This window comes from Temnothorax longispinosus, chromosome 7 (genome assembly GCF_030848805.1).
Source record: "Temnothorax longispinosus isolate EJ_2023e chromosome 7, Tlon_JGU_v1, whole genome shotgun sequence".
NCBI classification, from domain to species: Eukaryota; Metazoa; Arthropoda; class Insecta; order Hymenoptera; family Formicidae; genus Temnothorax; species Temnothorax longispinosus.
Window position 1 is genome coordinate 17782104 of NC_092364.1, and position 17300 is coordinate 17799403.

The window sequence follows — 17300 nt, forward strand, 5'->3', positions numbered from 1 at the left end:
AAATCTGTTATCGGAATAAAAGGTATAGAAAATTCAAGCAGTCGTTAAGTCGAGGAGATTTTTATTACGCCCGTTTATCCTGTTGAAACGGTGAAATCGTCGGCGCACGCTTCGTGCACGCGCGCGGCTTATCCGTGTATGGGAATGGGCTGCGTGACAATATTCGTCGGCCGGCCGGGAAAAGGAGGCGGCGGTTTACGAGCGTACGCGCGCGGCGTGAAAGTATGTGGGAAGTCCATCGCGATTCGAAGGAGCGTCCGGCCTATGCGTAGCCTCGTAATCACGCGTGCACGTCAGTTCGTAAGAGCGACAAAACCGAAGGAACGACTCTGTCACGCGCCAACGAGAGAAGGAGAGAGAGAGATAGAAAGAAAGAGAGAGAGAAAGAGTAAGTGAGAGGCGGAAAGGCGCAGCAACGAGGAAGAAGTCACGACCAAGATTATTGTAATGCTGAAACAATAGTCCAATCCGCATGTATGTACGAGTGCGCTGCATCGCGACGAAGGCGAGCACGCCGCCGCGCCGCGTCGCACGAGCGCGGCGTGCGCGCAAAATCTACGTCTCGTATTATCGCTTGGCGCGACGGTCGTGGCAGATACTCAGGATGATCCGGTAATTCCTAGGCTCGTTAAACAAATTGGGCAAAATTAACGTCACGTGCGTCGTACCGCGCGTATAAAAATCAAGATCGCGTAATAATTGATCAAAACAAGACATTTTCGCGCGTTTCTTTCGTCGCTAATTTAGTTGCTTGTTATAAAATGCGAAATTAACGATTTATCAATTTTTTTATTGCTGCAGACACAGACGTTTCAGCGATTTCGACCGTGACTGCATTGTCGAGGAACAAATCCTCGGCCGCGATCAAAATTTCAAGCGGATGGACGGACGGGGGAGAGATAATCGGGAGTCCGCCGTATCTCGAATACGAATTTTGACACGAGGCACGGGAGGAGAACGCGCGCGGAAGCGTGGGAACGGGCGCTCTTAAGCCTTCTCAAAACAAAGCACGAGTTAGCTACGTGACGGAGGTGGGGGGCACGCGACGCACCTGACTACCGCGATGCCCCCGCGCCGCTCCACGTGCTCGCATCCGCCCGCACCGTGGCCGTTCTCCTACCCCCCCCCTGTACCCCCCCTTGCTTGTACTCCGGTGGCCGCTCCGCCGGTTTATTAAGTCGTTACCCAGGGTCGAGTACGTTCCTCAAGCGCGCAAGCGAGTTTCGCGCGTGCAGCAGCGTCGGCGGAGAACGAATGGTCGTTAATCCGCAATTGATACGCGCGCGTTAAATAACAATACAAAAATTATGATTGATAATCTCTCCTTCGCCTATTAAATCAGACATCTCTCTGGTATAAATAGAAATATAATTTAAACAAAATATAATTTAAAAAATTTTCATAAAAATGTCTAACAATAAATTGGAAGAAGCAAAACTCAGCTTGTGTAGGTATTTTAACCCTTAAATGTGCAATTTTTCATAGCATTCTGAATATTTTCCCCCTTCTAAGCCTTTCCATTCAAAAGGGAAAGAAGGGCTAGAAGGGCCAGAGAAGGCCCTTTACAGATATGCAAAGCCACGCGTTTTCAGTTCGAACTTTATAAGGGAGAATATACGGAGCATCAAAAAGTCGCTTTGCAAAGCTGCATACTTAAGTGTTAAAGGAATTACACTTAAGGAATGCAGATAGAGAAGCGTAAAGTTACACGAGATTACACGCGATTCCGTGAATAATCGCGTAATACTGGAATCATATGACACGTGCCGTCAGTTAAATATACGGTAATGTTGTAGAGCGACATTAGAATGGCTCGTGGATCGAGAATGGCCTTGGACGATTATACGAGACTACCTCGATATTCGAGCCAACGGTCATGATAAATGACACGCTAATTATGCCCACGTGCGGAGGACATATTGTAATCGCGCCTCGCAATCACGCGCGGAATTCACGAAGCAGACAAAGACCGTACATGTAATTGGCATGAAGAGAATTAAAATCACTGCTCATTGATAGCTGCAAGTTACCTCGCGTCGTTGCTTTACGTTCGGAATAATATTCGCGAATACTCGTATGCTACTTTTATTCTTTATTATATTCGTGAAAAAGAGATTAAAATATAATAAAAGACGTGATACATTATTATTTTTTGTTGGAATAGATCGGAATAGAGAGTGGTGGATTTTAACTCATAATTTTGTTGCTGAGGATGAGAACGAACTAAGTTCTGGACCCGGCGAAATAGCTTTTGATTAACTGGTTTCCACGAAATAACTTTTCATTGGGAATTCAACCGCCGTATCAATTTGATCAAGTGACAAAGCGCAATCCGTGTACTTGTGTGTGTGATTTAATGATTCAATTAAGACGACTTTATATAATTTCGGTTTGATTGTGCGAAATGGGCCAAAGTGCTTCACGCACGATTCCTGGAACCGATGTAAAATTATTATTCCGGATACGGTTCGCGCTTTTTCTGGGTCAAATGAGGCCCCGGACGAAAAGTCGGACGGAAGGTGAGACAAAGAGGCTCTAGCCTCGTTAATGGACGGCGGCGCGTAAAAACGCGTAACTACCTGTCCCGTATTCCAACGACGGGGATCTCCTTGAGATCTGTCCTCACGTAGAAGAAACGGGGTCCTTAGCCTTACGTGCTATCTGCGTTGTGTTGGTTACATAACGCACATGCGGTCGCTCGCATGAATGAATACATTCATAAAGACGGGTCCGGCCGGCTTGGCGAGCGCACGTCACACACATACGCGAGGCTACAATCTCAATAAGAAAATACGTCTATTATGTCGTTACAATAACGATATCAATTCGTTGACCGTCGTGGCACCGAGCGGAGCCCATTGTCTCCAAACGACGATAGGGTGTCCCCTGACCGGTGCATGTAAATCGCTCTCGAATAATTTCGCCTCCGAAATCGAGAGCTCAAAAGTCTGTTATTAATGTCGCTCGAAATATAATTATCACATTTATCATCAATTATTACTAGAGACAGAGCGTTTCTCCTCTTAATAATTTTTTTTTTCGAAGAAAAACAGATTAGAAACAAATACCTGATTTTTGCGAAAGTAATAAGCTGTTACTTTCTTCGAATATTTACAAAATAATTTATATTTGGTGCAGGCAAATCGTTTGCATTTTCTATCTTATACTATCTGTAAGGAGATACTTCCGTCGCGTCCATGTATAAAATGTCAAGGGCTAACACTTCGGGGCATTAATCGTCGCGACGCAAGACACCGGTAATTATCCTTTAACGAGACGGAAGATTTGAACGAATCAAACGCTCTGCCTTGTCTTCGTTTCTGAAGACAATTGGTTTGGTCACTCTATCACAGATCGTACTTCCTCCGGACAAAACTGATATATGATATTTTAAGTGACGGAGTACCCGGCCAGTAATTGAATTTAAAGGGCGGAAGCGAAGAAATCTGGTCCCCTTTCATATTAACCTAATCAAGCGCAGTTGTCGGTACCGCCGACTGTCGCGGTCACAATAGAGACATTAAATTGTCAGTACGGATTTATTAAACCCGGCGCGGTTCACAGCCGTGAAACCGCGTGCATCTTGGACGATTCGCCTCACTATATTTATGTGGCTATTTGCAGCCAACTAACGATTCCGCATACGGTTGCAAGTTTCGAATATAAATATACTTTGAAAAATGTTGCAAATACATCAATAAGACGTTCTATTTTTTTTTACATTTCCGTTAAAAGCTCCGTTTTTGGACGCATTATTTATTAACTAGAATTCTATGAATTCACAGACCGCACGATAAATCAAGGAGAAACCCGGAGGATCATTTTCTATGTTACCAAAACAGGTGCCAAGCAATTTTGCTCTTGTTGCTAAAAATCACGCACGGTAACGTAAATAAAAGGGCTCTTACGCATCGGCAGCTTTGACTTTTTATTATCGTTGCCGCTGTCGAGGCCAGCCCTCGTAAGAGTCGCCATTAGATGTTCGACATCCAGGCGAACATCTTGTCGGTACGATGACTTGTCAACAATTCACCATGGCCAATACGCCCGTGCAAGCGTCCTCCTTCTTTAAGGCCGTCATGCTGGCTTGTCCCTTATCATTGAATTTAAGACAAGTTTTTATCAATAATGAGCTTCTCGTGTACTGTCTTGGCGCATGATTTCGTCGAAGAAGTTAAAGTGACCGAAGAAATGAATTCGGGGCAACGTGTTTTATTGAATTAAATAACGAATTTTGCGGGTCCTAATTTTCATGAGTATCTCTAACATTCTTCCACGATATCATGTTAAAAATAAATAAATAACATAATTTTTTGTCTTACCTTTACGTGCTTGATGTTTGGAATCCGCTTGTGTGTGTGTAAAACCTGTTTGTAAAATTATCAAGTTTTAAGTAAAAAATGTTTGCAACAAGTTGTAATTCGAAACAAATTTTAAATTTAATATTAAATGTAAATTTTGTAACAATAATCTCTCATTCTTTAGTAATGAAATAGAAATAAGTTTGTATTTTTGAAACAACTGTAATTACTTTTGCAATTTCTTATAACCCAGATTATTGTTCAAGGATCTTTTTTTTTTTTTTTGAATGGAGAAAAGGGCGAAGGATTATTGTCTCGCAAGGGATGGCCTTAATAATCCCTCGCCTAATTAATGAAAAATCCTTTATTAAAGACAAATTTCGTTACAGTAAAAGTAAATTCGCACAACCGTGGGAAAAGGCACATAATGAATTTGGTTCCTTGGCGAACCATCGGACAGTGGAAATGGTACGTTTTACCCGTATACAACAAAGCGCGCGTAGCATGCGAAACAAAAAGGATTCCACACGATTTAAGGCGTCGATAACGGGAACGACGTCGCAGCTTCGCGTCTCTTTGATGTCGGTACCATCGTTGTAAAATGGCGTATGAAAAGAAGGATTACTATCTAAAAAATCGCTTGTTCCAGATGATACTTGGTCTTGCACAATTTTTGCAGTCGAGAGATCCCCTCCTCCCGATTATCACCGTACTTGGTCTCCCACGCGTCGAATAACATATTGTAGTATCTCGGAACGTCGAAATACTGCAAGTACTCGTGGCTAGTGGTAGTAGGGAAGATCTTTTCGAAATTCCCCAATTGCGTCAACTCGTCCTCGTAGGTAATCAAGTGTCTTACGTCGTCGGGCGTCAGATCGTCAATTATTTCGTCGAGATAATCCTCACGGTTTCTCAAGTTCGCGTATAAAGACTGCTTATGCCGTTCCTGGTAGCTAAGGGTGGTTCGGTGCAGTCTGTAATCTTGGCACACCGGATCTAACTGATATCTTTGGGCTAGTTTCTCCGTTTCCTCCGCCGGTACGCACGTGGGCAGTTGGTATCCGGCTATATTAAAGAGGTTTCTAATGAGGGGCCCCTTGACCGCGATGTCGAGAGGCGAGGAAGACTGTAGAGAGGGCGATATGTTCACTTCGAGTAACCACGGTCTCCGATTCTCGTCCAGAATAATATCGATGCCAAAAAGCTCATAGCAACAATACCTTAGAATTTAACAAAATGCGTCACATCAGAAAGACATTGAATGAAACGTAAGACATTGTAAGTAAAATCGTATTAATTGCATTTTAACACACGAAAACGAGCATTCTATATTGACTCTAAAACTTTGCAAAATTATTCAAGAAACAGTTTAAAAATATTTCAATTTTCGCAGCGTTAACCATTTTAAAAATATGAGCATAAAAATGAAAAGAATAATAATTTAGTTTATTAAAAAGTAAATTATAAATAACGTAGAAATATCTTCTTACCTCGAAGTTGTATTAGCTCGCGTCAGAGTGTTGATAGAAGATTCGCCGGCTATCATCGTCTTGATGACTATATCCTTTATCGACTCCCATATCTTAGCGACGTTCACGTTTTCCTGCTCAAGGTAGGACCACAGAGTCCTCAAAGTCCACTTGTGACCGGTACTCGAATCCGCGCAGTCATTGCTGGTGTAAGTCGCGCTGGTCTTATTAATGCTGTAGTTGGTGAGATGCATGAAACGATCGCTGAGGTAGTTGATGTCGTCGTTATACTTGACGGAGGCGAAGCGCACGAGGCCGTCCGGATATATGTAAACCTTGAGGGGATTGAAGCTGGTGACGAACACGTAGAGCCGCAGATCGAACTTGGCGCCACGTATCAGCATCGGCCGCGACAGATACTGCTGCACGACGACGGCGCGTTTCTTTGGTATCTGGGACCAGCGGTGGACCACGCGGATTCCGGTGCCGCGCGCGGACGCCGGCGGCTTGATGATCCATTTCTCCTTGCCGCCGTTCTTCTCCCACACCTGGCGGAACATACGCATGTCCTGAGGTAGCACGTAGGTGCGCGGCACGAAGCCGAATTCCCGCTTGCCGTACTTCACCATCATCCGGCTAAGATTCCGCCACAGCCGGTCCTTCCGGCCGATCTGAAAAGTGCCGGGAAAGTGGTTGACCTTCTGCGACTCCTTCAGACCCTTGTAGGCGACGGACTTCATGTGCTTGCCCCAGGTGCCGCACCAATACCGGCACTTCTTCATCAACCGGTAACCGGAATTCGCGACAATGCGACGCACCAATATCGGTGTTATCGTAGTGAGGTGCCACTTAAGATGTCTCGTCACTTCGTACGGCAGCACCGAGCTGACCTTGCTGTCAAACGACTGGAAGGCGATGTATGGCGGCACATTGTCGAACAGGCTCCTGCGGAAGGGCAGCTTGTTCAGCTTGTCACCGTCGATCGACAGCAGATCCCCGTCGATATCGAGATCAGGCACGCTCTCCTCGTCGTATTGAGTTTCCGCGCCATCGTTGCTGCTGGAGATGCTACTAGTTTCGTGCTGATTATATACGATCACGTCCATCTCGAATAACCTGCAACACACGCGGGGGAGACGAAGAGTTCGTCGTGACGCAATATAACTTTGACATTTCGAGCAACTGCTCGTTCGAGAACTCCACGTTCCTTACATTTGTGGTCGGTGTATCTCTTTAACTCTTTAACAATCTCGTTTCAGATAACGGCAGCAGCGAATCGACGCAATTTCGTAATCGTAGAATCATGTCGATTCCCTGTCGCTGACACGCTGACGTCTTTAAACAATTAAGGTACCGATGAATACCGTTAATACGGTACAGAATACCGCTACCGAACATCTTCAAGAAGAGAACTTGCTAGAGATAAACATGTCACGGCCTGTTAAGAACTACGACTTTGTTGCGATTGACTAAGCTCGATATATATACATCGATATAATTACAAAGATACTACGATCATAACATCGTTATTATTATCGTTATAAAGTGGTACTTCTTATGGAAATTTTTCCCCGAGCGATTACAAAGTATGACCAGTTTCTTCGGAGGCATAATTAAGCAGCATCGCAGTGGCTGCTACTCGTATATGTTATAAATATGTTGTCGAATATATAGCCACAAGTTATTAGTAAACAAGCAGCTGCAGGTGTAAAATCAATTTGCTTGTTATAGTGAGGAGCAAGGTTGTAGATTGACATGTAAAATTCGATTAAAATTCAATTTTGCCGACAGCCATATCAGTTCGAACGAAATTTTTCCCAGAAACATTTTATCTCCGTAACTTATCGCTGCATCTGTCTCAAATTTCGACGTAAATAACTTGTACAATGTACAACGTTCAACGTAAGCAGGTCCACAATGTAGAACGTTTAACGTATATCAACTGTACAATGGAAAAATCTTCCGTTACCTACATTTTTATTCGATTTAAAAAACTGGAAAATAGGTTGCACTAATCATTATGGAAAACAACGTATCGTACGTCTAACAATTCTCACAAACAAAATATACTTTGACTATTCTTGTATCTTCATTGTGTTCATTTTCATTTAACAAAAATATGGATTTTTGAACATTTGATGTAAAATTTTTCTTAAAAAAAAAAAAAAATAATTTTCAATTTACATTCCTTAGGTGATGGTCTTTCGAACGCATTTAATATATATAAGTCGGATTTATCGACACTCGTAAAACAACATCAAAATATGATCAGAATCGTAAGCGATTGACAGTGGCAAAATCGAATACTGCAATCGAATAAAGCAATAAAATGTTATTATCGCAATATCGCATCGCTAAGTAATTTCTGCATGACAACAGCGTGCGCGAATGAGACTGATCCGCCTGGATCGAATAACGAAGCTCCGCGATAGCATCAACGCGCATCAAAGTAAGCATCTTAATGCACGTGTCAGACAATTGAGCACGCACAACCGCGAGAAAGATCTGTAGAAGAAAAGGTACGTACCAATCCGTATTGTTCAAATGCCAGCAGCTGCCAGCATTATGACGACACGACCACAAACACCTGAAACATAACAATTGATTCGCGAATTATTATAATTGCCGAGAGATCGTAATGGTGGACATTATTCTTAGGATATCCTTCGTACTCTCGCGGTAACGATAATTAACGTTTCCTCGTGGTATAGGAATTCGCGGGGAAAAACATTTTGAGAAACGCGCGCAAAAACACGCGGAGGCAATAATGCCGATCTTAAAAAGCACGGTCCGCCGGTGTGTAATTGTGAAATCGTGAGGCTAAGTACCGCAAAAAATAACAGGGGCGTTTACACGATAACAATAATTTACGTTTCGATAAACTATATTACGGATAACTTATAAGTCAATTCGAAGATCGTTTGTCCTCGAATTTTCAACGACCAGCGAACATTGACTAGCATTTCTCAATATCGTACAGAATACCACGTTTATTTCTATTTTCTAAGTATATTTTAGTATCATAGTATCCTCTTTTACTTTTATGCTTAATTATTATCAAATTGAGAGACAACAGAAGATATCCAAAGATAGTTCTCTGGCTTTTTCGATTACTCAATCCTTTTATCATGCTATTTTAGCTGATGCTATTGTAAACAATGTTTTGCTACATCTTGTTACATTTAAACACTCGTGAATCAACAACCGGTTTGTATATCCCAATAATTGCAAATGCAATCATTCGCATGCGAGTAGCGCGCCTGTCAATCGTACATTGCGCTTGAATGATGAACTGGTACACGTCCGCTCGCATGCGAAACGATTGATACATCTTACCGTGCGATCGTATTTTCAAAGGAATAATATTGTGGAAGCAAAACAAAAAAATCAAAGAATTGTCGCTGTAATTTATGCCTATCTAGAAACATTGCTCGTCTTACTAAGGTCTTTTCTGAAATTTGTCACAATTTTCTAGTTGCTCCCACAACAACCCTAGAACTAGTTTTATCATTGAGGAAAAAAGTGTTGTCTTGCCAATATGTAATTTCCCAAATTCTTCTGACGCGACATACTTGTCTGTTAGATACGATAAAGAGATATACGAAACACAGAGGTGACGAAATATTCTTTCTACATCAGTGAGCATCAACTTTATCTCACACGATTAATGAACATAAAGCTGAAGTTACGACACAATTCCCTTTAATGATAAGTTTGCAGGAATGTACGGAGAGAAAAATATGCGCGGAAACCGTGAAATGGATAAGCGCGATGATTGATACCAGGATGCAGATTGCAGATGTGCGAGCATGCAGTGTTTGAATATAAAAAAGCGAGAGTTGTCGATTAATTCGCCGCCTCGCCACGCATATGTTAAGTAAATATGCCGACCACCGTGTGGCAATTAAATACTCGTTATTGATCGTGCAAGTCGCCGGAACACGGTAGTGCATTAATCGGAAAGTAAGACAGGGGACTCGCGGAGAAGAAAGAGTTAATTTTCTTTCGTGTCCCACTTACGTAAAATCAAATTAACGCGACGCTTCAAAAGTACAACCAGAACGGAAGGCGTCGAAAAAGTGTGAAAGCGTCGCGCCCATCGATCGGCGCAATTGATCGATTGACTTTTGGACCAATCTTTCCGTCCGCTGCAGATTCCACCTCTCCTTAAATCATAGGATTACGCAGCTCTCCAATCTATGGGAAAAGAAAACCGCTCGGCGAATTCTAGACTAGATTACAGCGCGCCAATCAATATAGGAAAGAAATCGATATTCCTGATGAAAAAAATTCAGTTCGCGCGGCTTTGGAGCGAACTGGAAAAAAAAGCAACAGCAAGATTACATCCTCCCGTTGAACGTGTGTATGAAACAGATATTGTGTTCCTGACGTCCGTGGAGAATGAGGGAAATTGATTAAATTGTGTTTTAAGGCTGGGATACAAGAAAGTACAGCTCGCGTATATTAAGTCGCGTAAGATGCATTAATATTCATGTGTCAGTTTCGCCACCTCCGGGTACGGTACCCGGACGGCGACTGTGCAGGTGACAGGCGCTTTTCGATTTCTTGCAATGTCGCACGGCGCGATTATTAAAGCCGCCGGTCAAACATTGTAGCGCTTTTGCATGCGCCGAAGGTGACTTGCTGTAGCGTTTTCATCGCGGTGCTGTGCAATTTGACAGTGCGATTTAATCTTGTTGCACATCCTCCGTAACTTCCGTGATTTTTTTCAGCGATACGAGTGGCAAGACACCGTGTCTTTATAATTGGATATGAATGTATGTGTGTATAAGACAAAAATATAATGGTGAGGAAAGTGACATATTTCCCGTCTTTTTTTTTGTCAATGACAAACTGCGTCTTCTGTTACCTATACTAATTTTGGTAATTTTATAATAAAGCTTTGCGCCTGCGAGAAATGTATTTATAGTATATATAGTGCCAAAATTCGGCAGCTATATATACCTATCGCGTATATCTATGAATCATATCTACAAGTATGTACCTTATTTATTTTATATAAAATAAATAAGATATCCTAGGACAAATTACAACTCTTTTTATCTATAGGTCAGACAATTTACTTTTTAATCACGAAAATATGATTTGAGATATACTGCGACATACTTAACTCGACAACCATTACTTTCAAAATTTATTTATGAAATGTAAGCTTAATCAAATCCATTCGAATCAAGCGCGAAATCAATTACTAATTATATTTAACTGTGCAAATTATTCTTGTAAATGTTGCTAAATGCTTTTCAGATAAATTAATAAATAATAAATCGATAAAAACAACAAATCGATAGAATAAATATCAATCTTAATTATCTTTCTTTTTGTAAACTTTAAAATATATTTATTAACTCTCGTTATATCAATGGCGGCCCCCATGTAGATATTGTAGTAATTCATTATTAAATTATTAAAAAAATTTTAATAGATTTTTTCTCGTTCGTTCGTTTTTAATTTATTTATAATTGCACAAATATATTAATTTTCGTGATACGATAGTTATGAACTTATAAGTTCTATAATTTGATTTAAATTCTATAGTATAATATAGAGCAAAGTACTCTTTGAATGAAATAGTGTTTGAATGAAATAGTATTTTGCTGCGTCATATAGCGCTTTTCATATATTATTCTGTCGTCACAAGAAGATTAATAAAGGAGAGAAGGCTGCGGAATATATTGTGGGTGGTGATTCGATATCGTTTATCATTGAAACAAGACGTTTATTGATGATGATGATGAAGATGATACTGTCCGACGATCTCAACAAAGACGCCGGACGGCATTACGTCGAAAATGGTTCTTAAACATAACAAGTTAACATCTATATAATAGTCGCTATGTTTTACGAGAAAATAGTCATCTCAGGTACAAAATGGAACCCTATCACAGACGTCACTTAAAGCTTTAATCACCTATGTACAATGCGACCGAGTATAAACCGCGTACAAAAAAAAAGTAAAGTTCTCAAAGAATCCTCAACGAGGCCTCGCAAAAGTTTCATTTGGAAGACAGCGCGATTCGTCGTTTTCCACCTCGTGGCGCCATTCAGCGGGAGGGCTCTTCGTTATTAGATTGTCCATTGCTCCAAACGTCCGCCCCGGAGATCTCAGGATAGTGTCGTCGCTGCGCGACTGCTTCATCACCAGGGTCTCCAGACCGCGTTGGAAGACTCCGAGGACTCCCCGGAGGAGCTCGCGACACTGACAGGGCTCTGCGGCGGCGTGTACACGTTCTGGGGCACGTTCGTCTGGCTCGCCGGCGCCTGAGTCGTCTTCGTCGCAGCCGCGGTTGCCGTCGGCGGCGCGTGCTTGGTGCCAGCCGGACTCTCGAGTCGTCGAAGGCAGCCGCCGAGGTGTCGCATGAGCTGAGCACCCGCGGCGGGATGTACCGCCGCGGCAACCGGCGTCGACAGGAAGGTCGACACCTCCTGGGCGCACTGGGTGAAACCGTCGCGGAACCGGTCGGCGTAGCTGTTCTCCGGCGTGAGCGTGAGCCTCCTGGCGGCGCGTAGCGTGTGAAGGTGACGTACCGTCAGCTCGAGGATGTCCGCCTTCTCCAGCTTCGCCACGTTCTCGCCCTCGGCCTGCAGCGCGGTCACCATCAGGTCCTTCAGCTCGTCCAAGCAACGATTGATGCGGGCGCGTCGCTTGCGCTCCAGCATCGGCTTCATCACCTTGCGGTACTGATAGGTGCGCGACACCGGCTCCTCGTACTCCATGCCGCTGACCGGCGTGTAGCTCGTGTGCGGTGACATGACGATCCCACTTTATTTAATGTCACTGGTCACAAAACAAGAGGTAACTGAGTCCAGTGAGAGTGGATCCTCCGTGTGGATGGTCCTTCCGTTGATCCGGGCCGAATCACCGATTGACGATCCGATCAAGCCTCCTCCAGAGAAATCCACGATGCTCTTCGTATATAAAGGTCTCGCAATCGATTGAATCGAATGCACGATCGAAACACGTTCGACGTTTATATTATACTCTCTACTGCTTCGCTGTTCTCGGAGTGCCAAGAGAGCGTCTGAATCCGTACGTATTCGTGACGGTTCTGAAGCGTTGGTGGGGTACAACCCGTTATTTATATGCCGCGTGGTGCCCCACCCGTGCCGCCGTCGTCCTGCGCCCCACAGCTGGGTGGCGGAGGGGTCCGAGGGGCACGGTGTGCCGAACCCTGCAGCCCGCGTGCACGGCCAGCCAGCAGCAGCCGTGGCGTATCGTGGGAAGCTCGCGGGCCGGAGCGTTCCCACAGATCGGGGGGCCTGTTGGGGCCTGCACAGGTTCTGTGCCGTTTGACGCCTGCCGGGCCGAGGAGGGGGGCCCTCCTTGGCGAGCGAAGAGCGCGAGCGTACGTGCGCTCGCGCGCGCGGGAGGGGACACCTCGCTCACCGAGAACACACCTGCACACGCGGTTCCCTGGTACGACGCGACGCGACGCGCCGAACCGCGCCGAGAAACACGGGCGAGAGGCGAGAAGAGGAGAGCACACGCCACGACGCGCGACCAGCATGAGGACGACTCGCGCGATCCGTCGCGCGGTAGAGCGGCGCGAGCCTCGATCCTTGCGCCGGAGGTAAAGATTATCGCGATTGAATCTACGAAGGACGCCGCTTCGCGAGGGCACGGGCTAGGATTCAAGCGTAGCGGGAGAAAAGCAACTTTCTCGCGATTTCAGAGTCATTTCGGATATCATTCTGCTAATCGTTTGTGCAATTTTCAATTACTAATATGCATTCCGTTGATAAAGATGTTGTATATCTTCGTCGAACATTATATATAGATAAAGTAGATTTTACATATAATGCAAATATTTAATCCTTTATTTAGGGCATAGGTATTGTTGAGAGATGCACACTTTACCCATTTCGCGCATCACTCAATTATCATAGATTGAAATATAAAAATTTAGAGAAATGTCTGTGAGAAGAATGTTTATTCGATCGTGCCTGCGGGCCATGATAACGATATTTTCAATCGACATGTTTATAGGCATCTAAACATCGCTGTCGGTTCGCGCGTTCGCGCTCGAGGCGCACGACACTTGTTGATTTACCGGATTACCACCGACGTAGTGCACGTGCACGTGCGCGTGTCGGCAACAGTCCCGACACTTCCACGGAGTGAATGTGAATCACGTCTTGGCGGGTAACGCCGGTGTCGCGAGCTGGACCACTTCGCGCATTCCTCTCCGTGCGGAACAATGGAAATAAATAATCACGGACGGTAACGCGGCCGCCCGCCCACGCTTGTTTCAGCGCGATTATGCGAGATCTGTTTCATTGCTTCTGCTGCATTACGTTATACTAGAGTCCCTCTAATCAAAGTCTGACTAACTTGCAGTTCTGGCAAAATTCTGCGACAGACAAGGATGTACACTATCGCTTTCTCTTTCTTCCTATCTCTTTCTTTGTCTCTTTTTTATCTCTTTCTCTTTCTATTTCTCTTGCTTTTGCCAAGAAATGGTGAACCAATCAAAAATTGCTACCGTAGACTCTGATTAGAGGGACTCTACATTATACGAATCGCTGATGAGAACGAACCGCTTGAAAACTTAATTAGGCAAAAAAGAAATTTGTAAAACCAGGTTTAATGAACGAATTTTAATGATCTCCTACATGGATGATCTCCTACATGAATATTTAGAAAGATAACGGACTGTGTCACTGGACGGATTTTGGCCGTAAATAATCTTCCGCGTGGGAAAAAAATCTCTCCTCTATCCGTATTCACATACACACTCGCATAGTTTTAGGTCGCCTTTCTATTTTACGACGAAGGAATACGCGGACGTATCCTCTGTATCAAGTTCTCTGAATATTCGACTATAATTAACCTATGATCTCTTCCTGTTCTTAGATTCGCGCAACTTGAGAGAATTTTGCATATTCCGTTTCGTGATCGGTCCGACGTTAGGGAGAATCTCTCAAGGGTTTCTGACAACCGGTTCCGGTGCAATCGGAGCGGGTACCGGGAGCCGATGTTTTGAATTATAAATGTACGTTCTTAATGATCCGCCCATTCTCGGACTCGGACGGGCTTCGCTTGCGGGACTTAACGAGGTGTTTAGCCCTTTTGGAAGCCGATACCCCAAACAAGGCCCCGCTGAGTGGGCCGGCCGAGTATTTACGAGCCTTTGGGTCTAAACGCAAAAGCAGCTAGTCGCTTCGGAGGCGATCCGGATATTACTACGATGTGTCGCCTTCGTAAAAAAAAGAAGAAAAAAGAAAAATTTGCTTCTTCAGGCATGCAGTCGCCGCTTAATTGCCGATCTGTCCGAGATTGCGACGGAAATTGATACCGGTGGAATTTCGCCGAGCAGGAATTTTTAGAAGAACACTCGAGAAGGAACCCTTTCGGAAGAAGCTCACCATAATATAATGTCTTTGTAAGTAAGAATATCTCTGGGAAATAAGTCTGTCTTCGATTTTAAGAGGCTGTTACTCACTACAAACTCTTCACGAAAAAGAGGAGAGTATTAACTTAAAAATAATATTTTTGAATAATTTATCGTAACAACAAAGTCCTCTATCTCTTTCTCTCCCTTTTTAAACGAGATATTATTAATATTATTTTCTCAGCCCGTATTTTACAGCGAGAAATAATATAGAAGTATGTAAAAATGTTATAATTCTGTTATGTTTTGAATAAAATTTTTCTTACATTGTTTTCAGCTGATCAGGTTCACTTTTATACACACAATTACACTAATCAGAACACTTCTCTCGTTGACATTTAACTGTGACACACGCGGCTTCAACGAAATGATCTCAGAACGCTCGCAATATACAACTGCTTATTCTGGCAAAATGCCAAGTTTCTAGATATGCTTGAACGATTTCATCAGTCCATGTGTGCGTCACGTATTTATTATTAATCTTCATATTCTGTTTGTCTAACCATGATCCATATTACGTGTCTTTCCTCCCTTGATCCAAGAGTTTCTCTCTCTCCCCCTCTCTGTTTCTGTCTCTGTCTCTTTCTTTTTCTATATCGTATTTATCATTATCAATTCCTCTCTTTAACTCGAATCGTAGTTTCTACGCGGTAAGTACATTCTCGATGCGCATCGAACGGACGAAAATAAGGCAGGAGCGACCGCGCGCCGGTAGAAGACCGGTAGGATAATTACATTGATTGGTTATACAAGCCGGATGTGGCGGTACGCGCGTACGCCAGTTAAAGCCCCGACGAAACGAGCGTTATCCGCGCCGATGCGGCGCTACCGCCGGGACACCGGGTACATATTATTGCCCCACGTTAACAACTCGTTACGCCCGCTCACCATCGGCGGCGAATGAAATGAACGTTGATATTGCCGCGGCGGGGTACGCGTCCTTACGTGATCCCCGACGATGAAGTTCCATAATTTGTTTCTGGGTACGATGATGGATTTTTTTGCGCACTCGCCGGCCGGCCGGTTCGCAGCAAATCGCGCGCTTCCTTGTTCACTGACAGATCGAGGAAGTCTTAACCTCGAGAGAGAGAGAGAGAGAGAGAGAGAGAGAGAGAGAGAGAGAGAGAGAGAAATGCGTCGAGATTCACTGTGATTCACGTTAACGTTAATGCGCGACCGTTAAATCGATATTTTGGTAGTGCAACAGATTCGTCAAGCATATTAATTAGCTGCGAGTTGGTCAAATTATAGGGCTCCCGAAAATTCTCTGAACACTCAGAAAGTCCTGCATCCGACATTGTACGGATCCGACAAGTTTGATAAGCGCAACGCTAATTAAGTACAGCATTAAAGCATGTATGAGCGATAAAGCATTATTATTACGACATAATAATAATAATATTGATAATGAGAATGCAAAATCTTAACTTGTAATTTTATTTCGTAATTTTACTTCACGTCAATGTACGTCAATGTACATACGTCACGGTATAGCGGTCTTTTAATCGCTAATTTTTGCAATGAATCTTTTTTTTAGTTATGTTGGAGCAAGTTACAATTAAAACCTGTTAAACTAACTATCTAATATAAAGAATCTTGATAATGTCAATGCAAGGCAAAAAAGACAACAATAAAGTAAAACATATTTATAAAGTCCCAGCTACGTCATAGTTACGCGTATCGCGCGTTCTAAATAACCATCGCTAATACACTACAATCCTTGCGCAATTAAGGAGAAACACCGATTATCCCTTATGTCTATTTCTATATATCAATGGAGATTAAGATTCTAATTCCTAGAACTAGAGGAAGATAAAAAGTAAATTAAATTGAGATTAAAGTTGATCTACATTGATAGAAATGGGCATTTGTCAAATATATGACAAAGTGGCGTGCGAGAAATATACAAGAACAATAATCGGCTTTACCTCGTGAAAAAACGTAGAACGATATTCTAAGAAATAATCGAGCCTGCGGGCTCGTTCGGACATCGCGGCGTATAATTTATTATCAATCCGTATCAATGGAGTAACGTGAATTATCACAGTTGAGAGTTTATTCCCCTCCTGCCTTTTCGAACCGCATGAAGCAAAGCAGAGTATAAATAAACGATCGGT

At 43.4% G+C, this 17300-nt stretch overlaps 2 protein-coding genes across 6 annotated transcripts in view; both read right to left on the reverse strand.

Moving 5' to 3' along the window:
* Positions 1-4650: 4650 nt before the first annotated feature.
* LOC139816615 (tubulin monoglutamylase TTLL4) overlaps positions 4651-17300 on the reverse strand; it is a 146703-nt gene continuing 134053 nt past the window's right edge. For 4 of the 5 annotated variants that reach the window (XM_071784233.1, XM_071784231.1, XM_071784234.1 and 1 more), the window contains exons 4-6: positions 8298-8357; positions 5792-6886; positions 4651-5521 (exon numbers count right to left, since the gene is read on the reverse strand). In XM_071784233.1, coding sequence (XP_071640334.1) covers positions 4930-5521; positions 5792-6876 — 1677 coding nt within the window. In that variant the 5' untranslated portion in view covers positions 6877-6886; positions 8298-8357 and the 3' untranslated portion in view covers positions 4651-4929. Of the gene's footprint in view, positions 5522-5791; positions 6887-8297; positions 8358-15449; positions 15585-17300 lie in introns of those variants that run through there. The other variant, XM_071784230.1, reaches the window with a different exon arrangement.
* LOC139816618 (enhancer of split mbeta protein) lies at positions 11490-12852 on the reverse strand. The gene has a single exon (XM_071784238.1). The coding sequence runs from the start codon at positions 12542-12544 to the stop codon at positions 11930-11932; it is 615 nt and encodes a 204-aa protein (XP_071640339.1). The 5' UTR covers positions 12545-12852; the 3' UTR covers positions 11490-11929.

Coding starts and splice junctions, on each gene's coding strand:
- LOC139816618 (XM_071784238.1), bottom strand. CDS start 12,544: ATGTCACCGCACACGAGCTACACGCCGGTCAGCGGCATGGAGTACGAG.